The following is a 21,637-nucleotide window of genomic DNA, read 5'->3' on the forward strand; positions in this document are numbered from 1 at the left end:
ACGCCTTTTTGCTGAGATTATACACTCTCACTGTTGGGGGGTGGTGGTGATTCTTCGCCACCTCGCGCTCAATTTGCCTTGCTTCTCTCTGTCCTTTGAACGCTCTTACATATCTTTAAATGCATGCTTTCCTCACTACTCGCCACCTGGCCTACTGCGCTGATGATCACCCATTTAATTAATATAAAATAATAATATAACCTCTCTCTACACACACTCTCTCGCTCTCACTCTCTCTTTCGCGATAAGTCGTAACTTGCAGTCGTAACAAACAAAAGTACAAGGGCACACAGTATTGCCAACCCGATCGGGTTCCTCTCATGCATCTCCAACGGAAGCAGAGAGATAGGGAAAGAAAGAGTAATAAAGAACAGTATAATTTTGCCTAACACCTAAGGAGTGTTTTGAGTATTGCATGCGTCCATCGCAGATCCGACGCTTTACATCTTTTGATACATGGCCAAGATGGCGGCACATATTGTCTGGGGATTCGTCTCGTCCGGGTACATCTGCATGACGGTTTGCACTTGATCTTCCGGGAAGATACTGGCCAGATGGTAGTGCAACCGGCGTCGGTCCTGTTGCTGCTGCTGGTGATGTTGCTGCTGCTGTTGGTGTGCCGGCGTTGGACCCCCTTGACCGGGGCTTGGCGACCAGCCGAGGTTGATATGCGGTTCGGAGGATGAAGCCGGCGGTGGCCCATTGTGACCCCAGGGTCGGGTGGAATCGGGAGCCGAAGCAATGCGTGTTACGTGCTGCGTAGAGTGACGAACGATTACATTAGAATGGGAACGTTGTTACCGTGGTTGGTGGTAGCCGGCAACCTTACCTGATGCAGTTCCCACTGGGTAGGAGGAGAAGGACGGTTGCCTCCGCTAAGCGAAGGTGCCAACGGCCGATGGGGTGACAGCTGCTGCTGCTGCTGCTGAGAGGGAGCAGTTTGGGACTGTTGCTGGGAAGATTGCTGCTGCAGCCTTTGCATTTGATATATTCGAGGATCACATCCAGCAGGGTTAAGGGTGAGTTGACGTTGCAGCTTGCGGTGCAGGTTCACACTATCTACCAGCGCGCTTGGATCGTTCTGGTCCAATGAAGGCTGCACTACCGGAGGTCCGCCTGCTCCACCACCACCACCAGCGCCTCCTCCACCTGTACCACCGGGCAGTACGGGCTGGGATGGTTGCTGGGACGGAGGCTGCGGCCGGGGCCAAAGCGGCTGGGCACCATAGCAACCGGCATGGTGATGGAGACCGTACAGCGGCGGCGCCGGTTCCTTAGATATATTTTCTATACTATGAGATTTGGGGAATATCTGCTGCACGTCCACCATACTGGCATGTTGATGAAGTTGCTGCTGCTGCTGCTGTTGCTGCTGTTGTTGCTGTGGTGAAAGATCCCACGGATGGGGGGCTCGATTACTGGCCACTGGCACTGGCGGAGCGTGGAAAGGCAACTGTTGCGGTGGCGGGGGCGGCGGCTGTTGCTGCTGACGTACGGCCGGATGCGGTACGGGATGGGGAAGTGACAGCAGATCCGCATGCAGCACTGAGCCGTGCGCCATGCCGCCACCGTACGGGTTGTTGGCGCTTTCCGAAGGTACATTTGATCTTGTGCGACCTGAGGGACGGAAAGGAAGAACCATTTAAGTACATTGTTTGCATTTGTTCGCCAATGGATTGATAACAAAACGACAAAGAATGAATGAAAAGCGCCTAACGCAACGCAATAATCAGCCGATCGCAACGTGATCGGCAACTATAACAAGAGAGAGAGAGGTTCCCCTTTTTTTCATTCACCGTGCGCTTCTTCATTTCCCAATTGACGTCAAAGCTCCGAAGTCTGGTAAGCAAACAGCGCCCAACTTACATAATGCTTTCCGTTTATCATTGATTGGACTAGTCTCGTTGCTGCTATTGCTCAGCGGCACGCTGAGCGATTTTCCTTGCACTGCGCTGCGGCCACCGGACCCGCTCCCACTGCCCGACGGGTCGTGGCCACTGCGCGCCTGTAGATGGCGCGCCGCATACTCGGACAGCCGCTCGGTGACGGATTTGTGCGGCAGGCTGCCCCGCTCCGGATGGTAGAACTTGCACTTATTCCCATAGGTGCACTTCTTGCCGTACGGACAGGGCGGCGGCGGATCGCCTTTGCGCGGCTGCACGCGCAGAAAGTTGTCCAGCGTCGGCCCGGAGCGGCCGAGCGGATCGTCTGGCGGCATGAAGCGGTCGTTCACGAACGAATACATCAGTACCCGCTCTTCCACGACCTTCTTAAACTCGGAGCTCTCCTGCACCAGGTCGCGATAGTTGTCATTCGAGACGACGATGCCATCGTTATCGGCCGCCAGCTGTAAGAAAGAGAGGACATTTCGCTTTAGTTCCATCCCATCCACAGCTGCGCGAAGCGCTCCCTTCCCCAAACCTACCTTCAAAATGTATCGATCGTCGTAGCACACCATTCGCTTGCCGCCCACTAGCCGGGAGGGCGTAAATACCAGCATGCGCTCCTTTTCCAGCTCGCTCAGTATCTCGCCATCCTTGACGGGGTTGTCCGGGCGCGAGCTTTCCTTGCGCCACTTGGGCACAAACACGGTAATGTCTTTGTGGCCCCGATTCTTGAACCAATCCACGCACAGCCGAATTCCGCGGCACGAAAACACCTCCTTGTTCCCGTGGCTCATCGCCACATTGCTACCGTCTATCACGATCGGGCGCAGAGATTCTTCGTTCACCAGCGACGACGGTCCGACGCCGGCCGCACCGGACGCAGCGGTTGCCAGCTCTGGCGCCAGTCCGAGCCCGCCCGTATCGCCGTGGCCGTGACAGTCGATCGTAAACTCGTTGCCACCCTTGGCGCCGGGCTGCGAGCCCAGCTTGATCAGCTCCGCCAGCAGCTCGTTCTGGGCCGGATTGGGACCGAGCCGCTGTAGGGCCGCCTGCACCAGCTTTTCGGTGTAGCCGAGCTTGAGTGCAAACTCAACGCGCTGCTGGTAGCCCGGCGAGTGCTCCGGTCCGGCGGTGGAGATGGGCGCCGCCACTGCTGTCGGCGAGACGTCCTTGCCATGGTGCTGCTGCTGGTGCTGATGGCCGCCCACGCCGACGCTTATGTACTCGGCAAACTCTTGGCCCAGCGTATCGCTCGTCGTTCGTGACACCTGCTCGTGGGATACATCCTCCCCATCGCAATCACTGTCATAGCTGGAGTCTTCGGCCTCGTTCGTGCACAGCGAGTCAATGAATTGCTGAAACAGATCACGAAGAGAAAAGGGTGGAATTAGACATGTGGATGTATAGTTGATGGCCGCTATTCTGGTAAGGAGAATCTAGGGCTTAATAACCTCTCTACGCGATCATACCGGTCTGTATAACTAAAGATATTCACAGTCCTAGCTTGAATCGAACACATCTCTCTGCCTTGTTAGAGCCAACCCAACCCTAAGAACTCAAATCCTCTGCGGAAATCCTATTTGGATTAGGCATTTGTCGCAAATACTCGGTACAGTTACTGTACGATCCCAATATCCGGGGTTTTAATGTAGTAAGCCCTTAATCTATTAAAGCAATAATTTGACAAACAGGTCCCACGAATTGGAGGAACTATTCCTCCTGTATAACAAACTATTTATTTTGAATGAAAAAAATGCTTCTTATACACGCAAAAATAGAGTACATCATATGATCGTTCTAGTTCCTACATTCAAAAATCTGGTTCATTCTACCAGTAACCAGTTTTCGATCACCAACCACCAGCTCAGTGTCTCACTCATTCAACATTTTATTCATTCCAATATCTGCAAACGAAACAGGAACGAAATCTTCACACAACCACTCACACACACACACACACACACACACACACACCCGCTCGCGCACGTACGTTGCGCATCGTGAGCGTCTTAAAGGTGACGAATTCCGTCACACTATGAACCGGATGTAGACGGATGAATGACACCTGAAGGTACAAACGTTTCTTCTTCACAATTCGCGCATGCATTCTTCTTCTGAGCAGCACGGAGCAGCAACCGTTGCGTTCGTTTGTTCGAAATTCAGCAGATTTTCGTCGACAGACTTAGCAAGATTTTCCGCAAAGCTTTATTAATTATATCGATCCTAAACGATCCACCAACTTCACCTTGACGCATTAACGCGGATATGCAAAAAAAAAAAAAAAAAACACCCGGACGACTCACTAATTAATTAATTACCTTCTGATTGAAATTCGTTGCGATGAGCATTGTTGCGAGAGTGATGCTGTTTTGGTGGCGTTTATCGTTTCGCCGTCTTAGTTCGCGAAGAACTGGTTTTCTTTTTTGTAAAGAAATTTAGGAACTGGTTCGTGCAACGATTCTGGGTCCACACACACACACACACACACACACACGGACTAATCTTATGAATGATCACCACACTGTAGAATTGCGAGATTGGAAAGGATAAGCTTTTCTCGTTGATTAACTCAACCACACACGCACACACACAGATATGCCCCCACAGATACGCCGACGATCTTCAGTCGCCGTTGTTAACAGGTGTGTGAGGAGCCTTTGGCTGCAATATGCAGGACAGGAAGGGGGGGGGGGGGATTTTCAACACGGATGTTGTACTATCACGCCACACACTTTTGACCTCATTCACTGTCTTACTTCTTTTTTAAACATCCCTTTCGTCCCAGCGCCTACTAAACTGCAGGATTTGCCGACCAGCAATTTGGCGAAAGATTATCGCGCATCACACACAGATACGGCCCTTTATGCCGAGAGAGAGAGAGAGAGAGAGATAGAGCGTGGATGCGAATGGAGAGCAGCACGACCGTAGTACGACCCCGCTCGGAGCAGTCGGAGAACCCGGACTTGTGCGCCGACTGTGACGGGAATGTACGAAACCCACGTGACGTCACGTCCCGGGAGATGAAGTCGTCCGATCACCTGGTTGTTTTTGCGCACTCACACATACACACGCACGCACAAACACACGCGTTAGTCCGTGTTTCAGCGCACACGACCTGTACCCAACGCACGAGCGCGCACAGCTTCCCACACTCGTCGTGCCCTTGTCGACTCTGTGTGCTGGAGGAGAATCGTCGCGATCGGGGGGGATACACGATCGTGTGCCGCCGTTTCGGTTTCTTCTCGCGCAAACCGCGACGATTCCCACCTTTTGCGTTTGCGTTGTGACGTCAGCAAATCGATCGATCGTGACGGGATTGGAAGCACCAGCGCAATGCCGCAGCGCAGCCTGGGAACGCAACCGTTTGACGCACTACTCGGGACGATCTTCGCCGATCAAGAAGTACACCTCGGTGGTTCGCACTTATCAAGGTGCCTTTTACACCGAAGCACCGATCCGAATTACAATCTGCACTTGAGCGGTACGAGTACAACACTCCACCACATCCGCAATCGATCGTTTCTTCCCTTTTTGGCTGCTCTTGGCTGCTGCCGTGCACTGGTGCACATCACATCAATGATTAGGGCGGGTGGTGGCGTCCGTCTCCAACACAATCAAACACGCACAGATTATACACTCATCCAAGTAAACATCCTCTTTCGGTACACGTGCACTTAGCTTAGGTAGTAGTACGTGCGCTGCGCTGTGCTTGCGCCTCCTCACTGCGGGCTAATGAGCAAACCGCAGGTTGTTGATTTTGGCGCGGCACACTAATCCCTACGTCCGCAATTTGCTTTGCGGATGGGTTTACCTTGGTTATAAAATCAAGTGGCCGACACACGGCAACACAACACTCATACACACACACACAAACACACCTCACACGTACTCGGGTGGTAAAATCGCTAGATCCGGTACGCGTTGTGCGCATTGGAAATGGCCTGATTTCGGCGACCCTTTCCTACCCGAAAAGCGACTCAACAGACAACGACACAACAGAAACAACCAACACAGGCGGACAGGGTCGTGTGTAGTCGCGATCGGCGTGACTCGGGGAAGGGAGGAGAGGGTGCGGGAGGGGCGGCTGGCGAGCGCACACTTTTTTAAAACTCGCGATCGCGATCCTCCACACGCACGCACACGACCAGTTCGTCTTGAGCGGTGGGCTACAACTGTTTTCCATTCATTTGACGTAGCAAAATTTTAATTCCGATTTCTCGCCCCAAGCCCTGTGCAGCGCAATCGTCGTCGTCGTCGTCGTCGTCTCCCCTCCACCATCCCAAACATGCCCCAATCACTCCAACCGCAGCGGCACTACAGTCAGCAAGAGCCGGATGAGCGCGATTCGTAGCGAAGAAAGGGGGATGCGTTTTTCAGGGTAGCAGAGAGGGAGGGGAGCGAGAAAGGGTGAGAGAGGTGAGAGTAGGGAGTGGGAGTAGAGGTGCAAAAAAGTCTCTCTTTTCTCTTGCCCGAGGACCGTGAGGACGCGAACGCACGATGGACGCGTCGTGGTGTGTGTGTGTGTGTGTGTGTGTGTGTGTGAGTGTGTGTGTCACGTCAACGAACGCCGCCAACGACGTATATCTTAGGACCAAAAGCTGGATAAATGAAGTGGAATTAGCTTTTCGGATGACATGCTGAGGTCAAACCGCGAAAGCTTCAAATGCTTGATCAGAACGAACAACACCGGTAACACATGGGACAACGCGACCATCATCAAACCAGATCTAACGCTTCTCCCTGTGCAAGGGGTCAGTCGCGTTCGCGCTCCCCTGTGTGTGCGTATGGGTGTGTGAATCAGCAACCCCCAATCGGTTTGGAGAGTGTGTCCCCACCGCGTTTACTCGCGTCACCGAAACAGCGAGAGAGTGAGAGAGGAAATATCGAGCAGAGCAGAGAGAAAGACGTGCCCACGAATGTTCGCGTCCGGCACAACGCCAGAGCCAGGGCAGCGGCAAGAATGAATTCGTCCACCATCGCAAAAACAACAACAACGACCACGACAACGGCGACGACAACAACAACGACGACGCGATAGGGAAGAAGCCTGTTTACGGATCTTCTCCGGTCTCTCCACACTCTGCGACCACGACGACGCACGCGCGATTCACCTTCGCAGGTTGTTGTTGTGGATTTATTTTGCGCGATGCGAAAGATAGCACCCTCCCGGACCCGTCTCACTCACTGGAAAGGGGAAAGAACAGGTACAGCCCCCCCCATCACTGTGATATGCCGAGCGGGGGTTGTTGGCGAGGCTCACTCTCGGACCCTGAGATGATGGAAGATCGATCGAGGACAACGCAACCGGGGGGAGGGCGTTGGAGGTTGCTGCTTTCGAGCCTCCAAAGTTTCACAGACACCTCACAGTAGAATTACTCAGCGAATGAGAGTGTCAGAGAGAGAGAGAGAGAGAGAGAGAGAGAGAGAGAGCGAGAGAGAGACCCAACAACGTTGAACTTGCTACCTTGATCACCGTTAAACTGATGCAAATCTTGTCGGAATTCATTCTTCCATCGCCCCTCCTGGTCTCATGGGAACAACGTCTTGCCATTGTTTCACTCATCCCCCGGCACTCCCTCGCTTCTCACTCCCTGCTTCATCCCGGCACTACCGGCTCAATGAACGATGCAACGAAGAATTCAAATCGTCTTCATCGAATCATCATCGCATCGAGGAGGCATTGATGGAAGGTGCGAGCGAGAGCGAGATCAACCGGATCAACTCAGAATCCGCATCAAAGGCTCGCTGTTTTGTGCAGTAAGCTGAATTCAAAATCCTCCAAAATAGATCCAATTCTCAACTGCCCCCACACTGTCTTCCGAAAGGGACCTTTCGCCTGGTCGCCCCTCTACCGGATCTCGAGCATCCCCCAAGTAGCTTCTTCTTTACCTCACACGCGCCAAGGTAACTCCTTATGAAGCCTCAACCGTTCAACCGTTACGTTTATTTGCGTTATTGTGTGCTTGCATGTGTGTCTGTGCCTGTGTGTCTCAAGATCCAACATCCGGCTGACTACTACTTGACGGGCGCCCCCCTTCGGCTCACAAAAACAATTTCCCACTCCCAGGTTTGCCATCTCCCTTTTAGGCCCCTTTCTCTTTCGTTCATCCGAGCGCGCGCCGTGGAGGAGTTCGAGATTTGTTTCGATTTCCGATTGGCCACGCGGCAGCGGCGGCGGCTGAAAAGAAATAACACCACCAACACCGCAGCAGACTGAAGCGTCGTAGCGGCCGTTGGTGGTACAACCAACCAAGCAAGCAGACGAAATGTTTTCTCCCGGACCTTGGTACGGTCCGGCCGTGCGCCAGCTGCTGTTGGCCGTGCGGGCTTTTCCGCGAGCAAAAGGGAAGTGAGGGAAGGAAAACGCTTTCTCTTTCTCTGTGGCGATCATCCACCGCAGCTGCCACACTTCCACCCTTCAGCCGGTGCGAAGATTGAGTTAATAAGGGAACACACCCCGCAAACCCGATCGTTCTCTCTTTCTCTCTCTTATGTTTTGTCCCTCTGTTTTGGTGTAGGTGTGTATGTGTGTTGCTTCGTTACGTTGCTTTGTACACGGTGAAGTACAAAGCGCACTTGCGAACATCTTCGTGGGAAGAACGACCGACGCCGGACAGCAGATCCGGAATCCGGGATTGCGGGGATACCTTGTTGCGATGGCATTAATTGCATAAGTAAATAAATGTGTACCGAAATACTCTCAGCGGTAGTGTTTCTTCATTTTCTTTACGGTGGCTTACCTTGCAGTTGGTCCTATCCCGGATATTCGGCGGTTGGCACTCGCCGAGACGATCTCTAGACGAGGGAGCATTCCACCAGTGCCCTGAATAGCGTGAGACCAACCAAACAGCTCCATATGAACTACAGACGAAATGTAAGCTTCAAGAAGCTTAACTTTGTACGGAGCTCAGCTGCAATACTTAATGCTTTTTAGCTGTACCTCTGGTCAGTGGCAGTTGCCCCTATACCTCGTGCACCTCGATGTCGTACACCATATCCCGTGTGGTCATGGTGTCCATCTCTTATCAGTATCAGTGCATTATCTCCCATCACTCCGAGGGTGTGTTCTGTCGCATGTTAGCCAAAATGCTTTCGATGTTTGTCCAATTTGCAGCCCTATCTATCCGGATCTTAACAGGTAGCGAAGAGGCAGAAGAGGTAGCTGCCGTACAGTAGTACAAATCACAACCCCTGAATACCCGGATTTGTGACGTTTTGCCACCAAACCACTACTGCACTGGCACTGTCCCGTCAGTAGAGCAGCGGGCCATCCGAGGAGTAGAGTGGAATGGGGGGAATGAGCCATACACTCATAATTTCACATCCGGATTGCCATCCCTCGATCGATGCCGGAGGTGACCGGAAGATGGCAGCAGTTCACCAGGCAACTCTCCCTTCGCGGCATCGCTTTATCGGCGCTTTTGACTTTGAATGCTTTCTGCCATCGCGTTGCGACGACCATGCGCGACAACCGCCGCGTGAGTGAAAGTACCACCCTCGGTCGGAACCCCATACTCTTCGGGTCCGCGGGAAAGAGGACGAATGATACGGGGTATGTTGGGGGATTCCAGCGTTCCAGCCACACTCTATATCCGGCTCTATTTTTCTTCCCTTTTTGGAGTGTCTCTCAAGGCGTGGCGGAGGCGGTTGTTGTTTTGTTTGGACAAATAGATCCTCGCATCCGCAACCGGAAGTGCGGAAGAGCGATACGAGCGAAAGCCTGTAAACTGGAAGCAGGCAAAGATCTTCCCAATCACTCGCCACAGTCTAATCAAACTGTTGAGTGTTATTGTGTTTTGGGGTTTCCAGCGTCTGCCGGATTCCCCGGACTGACTGGCCCCGGACGTGATCAAACTAAATGCAATGGGAATGGCACTTTGAGGTCTTCAACGGCATAAAGACAGGTCACGTTTTTCCTCCCGCGCGCGTGCAGCCGATCGTTCGCTTGGTGCTCTGGTATTACGTCCCGAAATACGACGAACTTTCTCTCGCCCGCCTCGAGTGTCTTCGAGTGGTACCGTACGGATTGCGCATTCGAGTGCATCCGAAGTCGGGGTGAGGGCGGTTGGAATTTCCCGTAACGAAAATGGTAACCCCGAACGTGATATTAGCTCGATTTGCTCATTACTAAGACGAACCTCATGACGAGGCATCTCGGGTTTGTAGTGACTTAAATCCAGCGAATCGCTTTGTTAGCGTTTTTGGGGAATATTCATAGAAGAAGACAACTCCAGATTCCCTTTAAAAACACAAACTATTGTCCCCTGTCTTGTGAGCCTACATCACACAAGAGGCAAGCCACAGGTTAATCACTTCGGATCCAAAGCTCACTCACTCACTCAGGTTCGCGAGCGTATCCGGTATAATATCCGGGTTTCCACTCATCTATCCCGTCTAACACACCACCAAAACTCCGCGAAGACAATGCAATGGTATTACTACCACTACTACTAGTACTAATACCGCTACTACCCTTTCGGCACAAAGCGTGGTCGGTGGTTATTTTCGTTCGCAACATTCACGGGTAGTTCCCACCCAACGTCCCAACGACAGATACAAATAAAAACTGCAGCGCAGCGCACATGGACTGGCGAACGTTTTGGAGGCCAAAGCATGAGCAGAGGGTTGGGTCTGGTACGCGTAACGCATTTGTACCCGAGCTGTAGTTATCTAACCATCCTTTACAGCAGCACTATTTACGGCTTTAAATGTAACCGACAAAAAAGCTCTCCGCAGAGCTGCCTGCTTTTGATTTCAAACAATTTCCGGACAAAGAATTGTTTTGCGAAGAAGCGAGAAGTGTGTTGTGGGACTTGAAGCTTGAAGCGCCAGTGGACTATTTAAAACCACGTGTGTGGGAAGAGAACGCAACTCCAGAGTGCCAGGGATTTCCCATACGTTGACCTGATCGTGCAATTCTCCTGTAGTTTCCCCTTCGTCCGTTTCTGCTACTAATCTAAACGCTGAACTGCTCGACTAATCCCATCGCAGAATCTCGCACCGATGTTCGGGTGTTTGGCATGCGTCAGACGCACAGTTTTGGGGCCAAAAAAACCGATTCCAGCGTCCGAAACACGCCGTAAAATGCCGTCAATGGACGCGAATGCTACGTGCCCATGTATTGGTGGCCGTCCGTTCGTCGACTAGTAGCGCCAGGGCTACGGTGCGCGATCGATGTTTGCTAATGTTGGTTAGTTTATTGCACAAATTCCAACCCGGATGTGCCCGAACGACTTAAACTAACGGCGTCGGCGGCGTGCGGCGGCGGCGTCAGCGTCGAGCGGTGACGGTAGTTTGCTGGTTGGCTGTGTTTGGCTAAGTCGTCGCTGGATGACTGACTCCAACAATTATCCATTTAGCGTTCACAGCCTTTCCCGCTTCTTCCTCGTGGCGGCGGCTGCGATCGATCTGTCTCCGTTTCGCTCGCCCAATCATCCCCCTCCACCCGGTCCACCCGTCCAGCCCCTTGTCGATATTTTGTCGGTTCAGACAGACTGGTCCAGCACCCTTCCTCTTCTTCTTCTTCTTCATCTCCGACGATATTCGATTTCCATCTTCTTTCAGCTTTTTGCATACATTTGGAGTCTCGATCTTTCTATCGTGCGGTCGGGGGTACCACCAGCGAGTCCGCTCTAGTAGTGGATTTGGTTCTTCCTATTTGCTGTTTTGTGTGATCTGAGGCAAGTGACACCACTACGACACCGCAGCGACACCACCGAGAACGATCGTGGATTGCGCGTGGATTATCTCGCAGCTTCATACTGCTTGCACATAGAACGAATAACGAATAAGAAGGTGTTTTCCTTCGCACTTCTGATACTGTTTTAATCCCATACACGGTTCCCGCTTGACCTACATTCCACTCCGTTGCCTAGTAGCCCAGCCGTTGTCTCTGTGATCTTATTTGCCGTGCTGACGGCTGGTAGCAGCAAAGCAGGAACGAGAAATGCATTTCCAGAACAAGCGCAAGAATGTGCGGGTGGCGGCTAAAGGCTGGGCCGATAGCACACAGGGAACAACCTTGGGCTAACCGGTGAGAACTGGCTCCTGTTTTCGTTCCTTCTCCTGCCCGTCCGTCTGTCGACTCTCACACGATCTAGCGATCGCGCAAGCTACAAGACATGCTAAGGTGTATGACACTTTCAGCATAACGTTCTAAATTTAGCCCAATGACGACACCACCACACCACCGTTCTGTTGCCACCACCGCCGCCGGCGCCACCACTCACGGTGAAGAAAACACGATCATCAATGGGTTTGCCGCACCGTTGCCTTGCTCGGGAGAAGGTCCACTCGTCCCACCAACAGGTCTTTGCACAAAGCAACACACATCGGTAAACGGGTCCGACCAGTCCCGGCCAGCCCACAGCGAGACAGTGACGGAAGAGGCTTCCGAGGGGGTCGCCTGTTAAAAATAATAATCTACTGCCGAGGTTGTTTTATTCTTTGCTTTGACCATGACTGACATGAATTTTCGTACTGATAAAAGATCCTGCTGCCTGTCTCTGCTTGCTCCACAGCACACTCCAGCCATCGCCCACGGCCCACAAGGCAACGGAAGTCGCAAGCAAAGCCAAAGTTGCCAAAACAGCGCCCACAGTTCAAAGAACGGTTCAACTGCAACATGATGATGAGTAGCGGGCACGATCCCATAATGACGCAAATCATTCTTCAAGGCTGGCAGTCCAGCTAGCGGAGAGTAATGAAAAGAAAAGCTCGAAAAAACATAGAGAAAATCAAAAAGAAGTATCATACGATTAATACCAAAATTCTGAACGTCCAAAAGTGACCGCGAAGAAGCGTTCCCTTTATCAGCATCTTGCCTGATAAGTGGGAAGTGGGGAAGAGGGGCGAAATGTGGCGGTAGTGATAATTGCAACCGGCAATTCAAACAATTACCCACATGGCAATAGTGGACTGATTGGCCTGGGGAGGGGGGGAGAGGGAGCAATTTTAAGGTGGCAGTGGCAGTGGGCCCTCATCAACCCATCATCTGGTTATTGGACAGAGCCGTCCACACTTCCCGCCCTCCCCCGTGACAGATTTGATCGATCGTGCTGTTTTGCCAATGAGATCCCGGTCCGGAAATGGCGGAAGTAGCCGATAGCTTATCAAGCGCCGGGATAAGACCTAATGACCGGGTGCAATTTACTGTTGCCATCGTTGCCTGGGGAAAGCCCTCCATGGTGAAACATTGGCAACTGGTTTTGTTTTATCTGTCCACAGGTCCCGTTGGCACACAGAATATGGCGCGCGCGCACGCTGGCATTGGGCGCACGTATCCACCGTACCAACGGTTTCGATCCGGTTTTCGATTGATCGATAGCACAGAATATGTAATGCAATCTCATCGTAGCGAACCCACCGTCTGACCCCATGGGCTGATCCAGCGGGCAAACCTCTGAAAACCGGCACTGGCCCGGCTCTCTGCGCAACTATCGCGCGTACATACTTTCATCGAAGCTGTGCTGACAACCGCCACCACCACCATCGCCACTCAGGCTACTCGTGAGCTGTTGGGTGGGGGTGGTGTGAAGGTGAAGCTGGGCGCTTATGTGCTGCTAACTGCGTAAAACAATGTGACGAAAACGAGTTTCGCGTGCGTTCCCAATCTCCTCCCCCTCTCCCTCCTCCCAGGCTGATTCTAAGCGGCTGAGAGTTACAGCCCAAACAACACCCGAACACACTTACCTGTATTTGGCCGATTAGATCACCGTTGCCACTGGAGATGAGGGAGCCGCTCAGCACACTGCCTACTGCTACCTGGCACCCGGAAGCTTCATCCAGCACCTGAAAGGTGACAAACTGCTGCTGCTGCTGCTGCTGGTGTTGATATTGTTGCTCATCGGCGGAGTGTAGCACTTCCTGTAGCTGAACTCCAAAAATCGCGCTCAACTTTTCCCGTATGCTTGGCAGGTAGGCGAGACTTTTCCTTCGCACACGCACCGTTACTGGGCAGGAGCGGGGCGGAGGTAACAATAACACATCACCACCACCTGGGGGCGGCGGTCGTTGATACGCGGCGGCGACGGTGGCTGACGACGTTGACGACGACGATGGGGACGAGGACGACTGCTGACCGGGTTGCCTTAATTCCATCGTACGCACACCATTGCATGGCGCAGAGCAGCGGATTTGGCAATGTTAAAATCGGTTCCACCCGACGGAGAGACGGTCGCGATTAGTACCACACCACCACCGGAGCACAACAGCACAACTAGACCCAACAACTAGACCACAAACAACAACGAAAACGTACACACAAGTGCGTGCGTACACACGCACTACTCCGCGGGCAATGGATTAAACACTTTGCTTCATTTCAATTGCACGTGCCAGACACCCGTGTAACACGATGGACGAATCGACGCAGCTCGATTGATTTCGATCCCGAGTGAATTCGTGCGTGCGGATTGATTTTCGCGATGCGACAGACTTTGCATTCCATCAACAAAACACAAACGCGCACCGCCTTCCCACAGTGGGCGTTTCGGTCAGGACACGACGAATGACATGTGGGAAATCAATGTTGATGAAATTGAGAGATCTCTCGCTTAACATTTCATAAAAAAACAATATGAATTTACATTCATTTGAGCACAATTTTGCTTCTCTTCACGCATAAAAATAATAAGTCCCGAAAGTCGGTTTGCCCAGCAAAGGAAAGCTTGTTTCCAAATGACAGAGAAATGTATTGCAATCATCATCAAGGTGCATTGATTAACACTTTCAAAATGAGACTTTGCAAAGTTCCTTCCTTGAATGTTGTGTTTAAAAGAAAGTAAATAAATGAGTTTTCATCAAATTCTTTAAATTAAACCACCATTATTGAATAAACAAAAAAAAAACGATGAGAAACAACATGACAGCGTTCGCACCTTCACACGTCAAATAAACCAACTGTCAAAATACCCCATTGCGATACAACCTGCCCTCTATTTATACACCTTGATTACTTCCCATCAAATATTGTGCGAGCAGGCAAGGTTTTTGCTCCAAGCCAGGTGAAAAGCAAATCGTGCATATTTCGTGACGAATCCTGCAGACTGTGCAGCCGCAAGTGTTTCCGTGCGCTGACGAGCACGCTCAGCATCGAAAGCCGTTTAACGCGAACCGCGTTCAGCACGGCACACGCGTTCGTACCTCGCCATCTGCCATTCGGATTTCGCAGTTTCCCATTGCTGCCCGTCGGTGCCGAGAGCTCGAGCGAGAGCGAGAGAGAGCGAAGGGAGCGCGAAAATTGTGACAGTGTGAAAGAGTGCGCGCTAGGCAGTGCAAGCGAGAGTGTGAGTCAGGGCCGCACACACAGCACACAGCACGTTTTGTTCAACTCCCAGAAGTTTTGCCTCACCGTACGAAAATGGCGTCGATAGATTCCCAGTCGAAAAACCGTATGCAGGGTTTTAAAAACAAAGGAAAGGACCAGGATGTAAGTATGTGCCCCGGTAGTGGGATAAGCGGGTGGGGAGGTAGTGGGACGGGTTCCAATCCACGGGGTGGCAGTGTGCAGGTTGAAAATGGTGAAAATAATTATCTCTCGGCTCTCCGTTCTTCCGCCCCCCGCTCCCGCCTACTGTGTGTCAGTGAATTACGTTTCCGTTTCTGATCGAGAGCGCGACACACACGAGGTTGCGCGCTTGGAAAGATGATCTTTCCGCCGGAAGAATTGTTTCCGACGCCGATACCGGAGGATTGCCAATTTTGTGCTTGAAAGGCCGACATGATAGGCCGACGGTGGACGATAAGGCCGAGAATGTTCTGCAGTTCGTTCCTCCTCGATTGATCCACTCGCTGCCACACCGCCGCGACGCTTCCGTCCCCGCTGATTTCCTTTGTACTGAAACGTCAATCCGCTACAGCGACGAGAGAGTGTGCGGAGGGGAGCAATGTGGGGTTCCTTCTTTTGTGTGGCGAAAGGTACGGCGGACATGGATGTGTGCACGACTGCCTCTCTCGACGGCGGCGGCGGCGGCCCCGTGGCGATGATGAATCGGCTCGGTCGCGTAATCATAAATGTGCCAGCGAGCGCGACGTGTGTGTTGCGCCGTGAATTATTTGATGGTGTGGTGGGCCGGCCACTGCTATTCTGGGTTGTGGGAGGGAGGGGGCGGGAAGGTGGCGATGGAGGTAGTGCCGCCGGACGTATGCTATGCGTGTATGTTTATTTTTACGATTGTGTTGGATGGTAGTTGCGTCGAACCTCTCTGCTGCTGCGATGCGATTTTCTAAAGCTGCGCCCCGAGGTCATCCTGGGATATGGATGGATTGGATGGTGGTCGGCTGTTGCCATGATGTGCCATAGTTATTTGGAACATTGTTGACCTTTTGCGGCGGGGAAACAACACCTGCCCAATCGTAGCATCCATTGGTAGACAGGGGTTTGTTTTTTTCCATCAGTGGGCACCTTCCAGTTGAAGCAAGGATAGCAATAACACCTGGGACCAGTGGTGATGGATGCAAACAACAGTACTAACCTAGCAACAATAACTCCGCAGGAAATGCGTCGGCGACGAACGGAGGTTACGGTGGAGCTGCGCAAAAACAAACGCGAAGAGACGATCCTCAAGCGACGCAACGTTCCTCAGACCACAGAATCGACCGACGAGGAGGACTACACACTACAGTCGAACCTGAAGAAGCTGGTCGAGAAGGCCGGCAACAGCAGTGACAAAGAGGGCCAGCTGGCGGCGGTGCAGGCCGCCCGTCGCCTGTTGTCGTCGGACCGCAATCCTCCGATTAACAATCTCATCGACAGCGGCATTCTCCCGATCTTAGTCAATTGTCTCGAGCAGGACGACAACCAGGTGCTGCAGTTCGAGGCGGCCTGGGCGCTCACCAACATCGCATCCGGCACGGCCGCACAGACGAACCAGGTGGTGCGGGCCGGGGCCGTCCCGCTGTTCCTGCGCCTGCTCAACTCGCCGGCCCCGAACGTGTGCGAGCAGGCGGTGTGGGCCCTGGGCAACATCATCGGCGACGGGCCGAGCCTGCGCGACTACGTGATTAAGCTGGGCGTGGTGCAGCCGCTGCTGTCCTTCATCCAGCCGGAAATTCCGATCCCCTTCCTGCGCAACGTCACCTGGGTGATCGTGAACCTGTGCCGCAACAAGGATCCGCCGCCACCGGCCGCCACGATTCTCGAGATTCTGCCGGCGCTGAACATGCTGATCCATCACACGGACATCAACATCCTGGTCGACACGGTGTGGGCCCTGAGCTATCTGACCGACGGGGGCAACGAGCAGATTCAGCTCGTGATCGACAGCGGCGTGGTGCCGAAGCTGATCCCGCTGCTATCGCACGTCGAGGTTAAGGTACAGACGGCCGCGCTTCGTGCAGTCGGTAACATCGTCACCGGCTCGGACGATCAGACACAGGTAACAAAATGGTGGAGTGATAGTGGTGGGCTGGAATGGTCACACTCACAACACGATAACTTATATTGAACGTATCCGTCTCCCTGTCCTTAGGTCGTGCTGAACTGTGACGCACTGTCGCACTTCCCCAAACTGCTGACGCACAGTAAGGACAAGATCCGCAAGGAGGCAGTATGGTTCCTGTCGAACATAACGGCCGGAAATCAATCGCAGGTGCAGGCCGTCATCGATGCCGGTCTGCTGCCGAAGGTGATCGAAAATCTGAAGCACGGCGACTTCCATACGCAGAAGGAGGCAGCCTGGGCGATCAGCAACCTGACGATCAGCGGCAACCGCGAACAGGTGGCGCAGCTGATCAACGACGGTGCCGTGCCGCCGTTCTGCGATCTGCTAATGTGCCAGGACTGTCAAGTGATCAATGTATGTGTACCCTGGAACGAAATGAGTCATTTAATCTTTGAACATATTAATTATTGCGTGCACGTTGGTGTGTGTACATGTTTGTAGGTTGTATTGGATGGTATTAACAACATGCTGAAACTGGCCGGCCCACATGCAGAGCACGTTGCGAATCTGATCGAGGAATGCGACGGTGTGTCGAAGATTGAAGTTTTGCAGAATCACGAAAATGTCGAAATTTACAAGCTCGCGTATGACATCATTGAGCAGTTCTTTTCGGACGATGTAAGTAGCGAATGAGGACGCTCTTTTGTGAGTGAAAATGTAATTCAATCTTGTGGGTATGGTTTGGCGTCCGTTTACAGGTTGACGAAGCTGTCCTGGAAGACCTTAGACCGGCAGCTGACGAGAACGCGTTCCAGTTCAACCAGAATCCGAACATTCCCCGCGACGGGTTCAACTTCTAAGCTACGGAACAGAATCACGAAGGAATGGGAATGGGATTCTGCTATCGCACATCAGATTCACGAAAAACTACAAGACACGGATACTTTAGCGAACGTCAGTAACCAATTATGGTGGTGTTTGTTTCGCTCGCCGCGGGCAAGAGACACACCACCAGTACGTCACAGCAGACTCCGAATACGAACACACAACTTTTAGGACTTGCTTTTGCACGACTGCAGCATCGCTGAGAAGAAAGAGAGGAGCATTTATATGGTAAATTTTAATCTGCTCGGCTATCTCCCAACAACAGCAGAAATAGCAAAACAGCAGCAGCATCAAAGAAATTCTTTGTTAGGGACAAATGAGCGAGAATCGTCCTGTTCTTGTAATCACTTATTTTGACAATATCATCTTCACCAGCAAATGATTTTGGTGGAAACAGTAGGGATTGTACAATGCTCTGCATAAACAAGCCTGTGTCCTAGTGCGGTCGGAACGGCAGCCCGATATCGGGCTGATCATCATCAACGATGTTAACTTCCATTTGTGTTTTCTACGAAAAGGTAACTCCACTCGTAACCAAGAGCGTGTTTTAGGGTAATGTAGCTCGAGATGATGAAGACGATGATGATGGGTCACCGCAAAAGAGGATGATTTATGATTTAGGACCAAAACCCGTAATTTCGTTGACGTATTTAGTTAATTTCCTACCGCGAAGTATATTGAACATCCCATCATCAAAATGTCCGGTTAGCAGGATATGCCTAACCTTCAGCTTGTGCGTTACTGGTTACAAGCCAACCAGAAGATAGATAGTGTACTTGTATAGAGAACTTTTGTTTTGGACTAATTTCACGTTAAAATTCATTGTTAACTCCCAGAGAGAACTATCTGCTGCATAAGCAATGAATGTGAACTTCATTGTAAACAAACAAACACACCCACACACATACCCTTTGGGGGGTGTGGTTCGGCTAACAGAAAACCCTGGAACTCTGCAACCGACATAAATATCGATATTTATTGGAATTCAAGGACTGATGACTTATTCGTACGTATCCTCTTACCCGACGACCACTGACCGATCCACAGTCTGTGACAGCAGTAGCGTCGCAGCGGCCGGACACTATTCACCGACGCCGCTAGCGCTAAAGCATGGTAGCAGGACAAATGCGAAGAGATAGAATGTATCACAAAACCAGAAGCAATGTCAATGTATCTTTCTAATATATTTACTAAGAATCCGGAAGTTAGCACAGAAAGAGAGAGAGCTAGGGAGTGGTGAGGTTGGAAGGGAGTCAGATCATTAAACAATTTTCCAGCACGAGATCATACGACGCTGTGTCATAGGAGGTAACCGTATATGGGTATCGGGCAAAGGCATCTAGAGACAGGAACCGTCATCTATCTGTCGGTTCGGCAAGTTAAGGTCTATGTGTGACACCTGATCGTCATGATGCGAAAAATAGCCTCTCTTAGCGGGAACGTATATTCGATTCTATTTAAAAAAGGGGGACACACTCCGTGCACAACCACCTGTTCAGTTTTACCCGCAAAAAAATGAGGACATTATAGAGGAATGAAGCTATAGGAGCAAATCCTGGGGATAAAAAGGTACAACAACACTAAACAAAAGGCAGGACAACATCAACACAACAACACCACGCAAACACGCAAACCAAAACTAAACGCTACATGAACACCCAATGCTACAAGATGTGCGCATTGGGATGCGTCTATGTGCAAGATACCTAAAATGGCCCACGATAGCAATCGTTGTGATTCTTTGTGGAAGGCGCGGCCACTTATCAGAGGCTTTCCAGACCGCTGTAAATAGATCCCTTGACGCAAGAACAATACAAAACAAAACAAAACAAAGCAAAGCAAACGAGAACTATCTCCTCCTTCCTATCTGTTTTTGGAGTCGAAAGCAATGTTCGGCCGGAAGTGTGGTGTAGTAGCTGTTGAATTTGAATATGAACTACTTTTTCGTTTTCACCTCTTTTATGTGTGTTATTAATTGCCGGGAGAGGGGAAATGTGAACCGAACTCTGTCCTAGGACACTGTGTGCGGTACTCCAACCCTCCCCGCGTCCGTTTGCGTATGTATATGTACATTGCCACACAGACTGCTCGCAGCCGGCGGACAGTTTGTGCGTCAGTTATAGGTGTAAAAACAGGGCACAGTGGGGCGCAAATGTAATGAATGCTGGCATTTTTTTAAATATAAAATAAACGCGGCGTGTACGTACACCCGTGCGTGTTGTCACCCGCTGAAAGGCCGTTGGTCGGACAGGAGAAGGATCACCATCATTATCATGATCGTGTGGTGTGCGATCGGGATCGGGCTGTGTGAGGGAAACCATGTGAATTAATTAAGCGCATTGTGTGTAAAGGAGAGTGAGAGAAATAGGAAACTTTTAGAAAATCACTTCACCAACCACCCGCAAAGGGCAAAAGGGCAACGCGAAAGCGAAAGTAGAGCTATTAGAAACATGATATGGAGCACTATCAAAGTGAGGCTTCCGTTGTTTTGTGATCACGAGAACACTTTCTGCTACTAGAAGTGTCGTTGTTGTGAGGAGGAGGAGGAGGAGGAGGAGGAGGAGTAGGGTGTGAGAGAATGAGGAACCTGCTGCTACTCATCGAAAACCTTTTAAGCAACTTTTGTGCCCGATGAGTAGAAGCGACAAAACGCAAGGGGCATCGATGGGGGAAAAATGCGGTGCGTATTGTTGCCTTTGCGCTCGCATTAGTAGACATATTGATATTTTTGTAACATAGTATCTTTTTCTTTTTAATTGACGTCGTTTCTGCGGCGCTGCCACATGCCACACGCTCGCAGGCCACCACCACACCACCCCTCCCTGATAGGAGCGGGGGTTTTGGGTGCGGCAGCAGATATAGTAGAGCGCAATGCGCTGGGGGTCCGCGCGATTGCAACACGTGTAAAAGTAATTTATTTTCTACGACTTACTAGAAAAAACTAAACGGAACGATATATAGAGCTTTTTGGGGGACGCGTGGAAGAGCGGGCGAGAGTTTTGCATGCACACTTAAAGGGTACTGTGCACCTCCGCCCTCTTCCCCTTCCCAAACGTAGAAGGACAGAAGGAACAAGAGAGAGAGAAAGAGAGGCAAAGAGAATACCATTTAATACAATGCGCGCTGTAAAATACGTTGCCGAAACGAAGCAGCGGTTCAGAAAGTCTGATTTGAGGTAAATCCTACCTACTACCTACTACGCGGATACGGGAGCCATATAGGAAAGCGGTTCCCTCTTCGCGGGAGCATGATGTGCCCGCGTTTCCTCACTCTCTGTCAATCCTCTTTGCATTGAGAGGAGATGACAATGACGATGATGATGATGCACTTTCGGGATCGCGTCGAAAGTGCATTGTTGGCGATCGGTGTTGCACCGTGTGCAGAGCGCGCCGCATTCAGTTTAAGCTTTAACAAAAGAAGAAGAGGAGGAAGAAATAAGGGTGAAGATGCAGTGGAGATCAGCCTACGGCCAAGGCATAAAAA

The 21,637-nt window shown here is 51.4% G+C and overlaps 2 protein-coding genes across 4 annotated transcripts; one reads left to right on the plus strand and one right to left on the minus strand.

Moving 5' to 3' along the window:
* Positions 1–81: 81 nt before the first annotated feature.
* Positions 82–14,382, minus strand: LOC1281906 (endoribonuclease ZC3H12A). Of its 3 annotated transcripts, XM_061648335.1 has the most exons (6): positions 5,698–6,094; positions 4,205–4,407; positions 2,426–3,241; positions 1,867–2,347; positions 830–1,617; positions 82–755 (listed from the first exon to the last, which is right to left on the minus strand). In XM_061648335.1, exons 2-6 carry the CDS (start codon positions 4,232–4,234, stop codon positions 441–443), a joined length of 2,430 nt encoding a protein of 809 aa, XP_061504319.1. In that variant the 5' UTR covers positions 4,235–4,407; positions 5,698–6,094; the 3' UTR covers positions 82–440. The 3 variants fall into 3 exon arrangements, with proteins under 3 accessions (XP_061504319.1, XP_061504317.1, XP_061504318.1); XM_061648333.1 differs by lacking the exons at positions 4,205–4,407; positions 5,698–6,094 and adding an exon at positions 13,578–14,382; XM_061648334.1 differs by having other exon boundaries at positions 4,205–6,094.
* A 398-nt stretch (positions 14,383–14,780) lies between these two features.
* LOC1281905 (importin subunit alpha-3) lies at positions 14,781–19,138 on the plus strand. Its single transcript, XM_321878.5, has 5 exons — positions 14,781–15,315; positions 16,382–17,263; positions 17,357–17,683; positions 17,771–17,947; positions 18,028–19,138. The coding sequence occupies exons 1-5, from the start codon at positions 15,247–15,249 to the stop codon at positions 18,127–18,129; spliced, it is 1,557 nt and encodes a 518-aa protein (XP_321878.4). The 5' UTR covers positions 14,781–15,246; the 3' UTR covers positions 18,130–19,138.
* The last annotated feature ends 2,499 nt before the right edge of the window (positions 19,139–21,637 follow it).

This window comes from Anopheles gambiae, chromosome 2 (genome assembly GCF_943734735.2).
Source record: "Anopheles gambiae chromosome 2, idAnoGambNW_F1_1, whole genome shotgun sequence".
In the NCBI taxonomy this organism is placed as follows: Eukaryota; Metazoa; Arthropoda; class Insecta; order Diptera; family Culicidae; genus Anopheles; species Anopheles gambiae.

Coding starts and splice junctions, on each gene's coding strand:
- LOC1281906 (XM_061648333.1), bottom strand. CDS start 13,985: ATGGAATTAAGGCAACCCGGTCAGCAGTCGTCCTCGTCCCCATCGTCG. Junction 2,348..2,425: donor ACGATCGATACATTTTGAAG/GTAGGTTTGGGG, acceptor TCTTTCTTACAG/CTGGCGGCCGATAACGATGG. Junction 756..829: donor CCCAGTGGGAACTGCATCAG/GTAAGGTTGCCG, acceptor CACTCTACGCAG/CACGTAACACGCATTGCTTC.
- LOC1281905 (XM_321878.5), top strand. CDS start 15,247: ATGGCGTCGATAGATTCCCAGTCGAAAAACCGTATGCAGGGTTTTAAA. Junction 17,684..17,770: donor AGGACTGTCAAGTGATCAAT/GTATGTGTACCC, acceptor ACATGTTTGTAG/GTTGTATTGGATGGTATTAA. Junction 17,948..18,027: donor AGCAGTTCTTTTCGGACGAT/GTAAGTAGCGAA, acceptor GTCCGTTTACAG/GTTGACGAAGCTGTCCTGGA.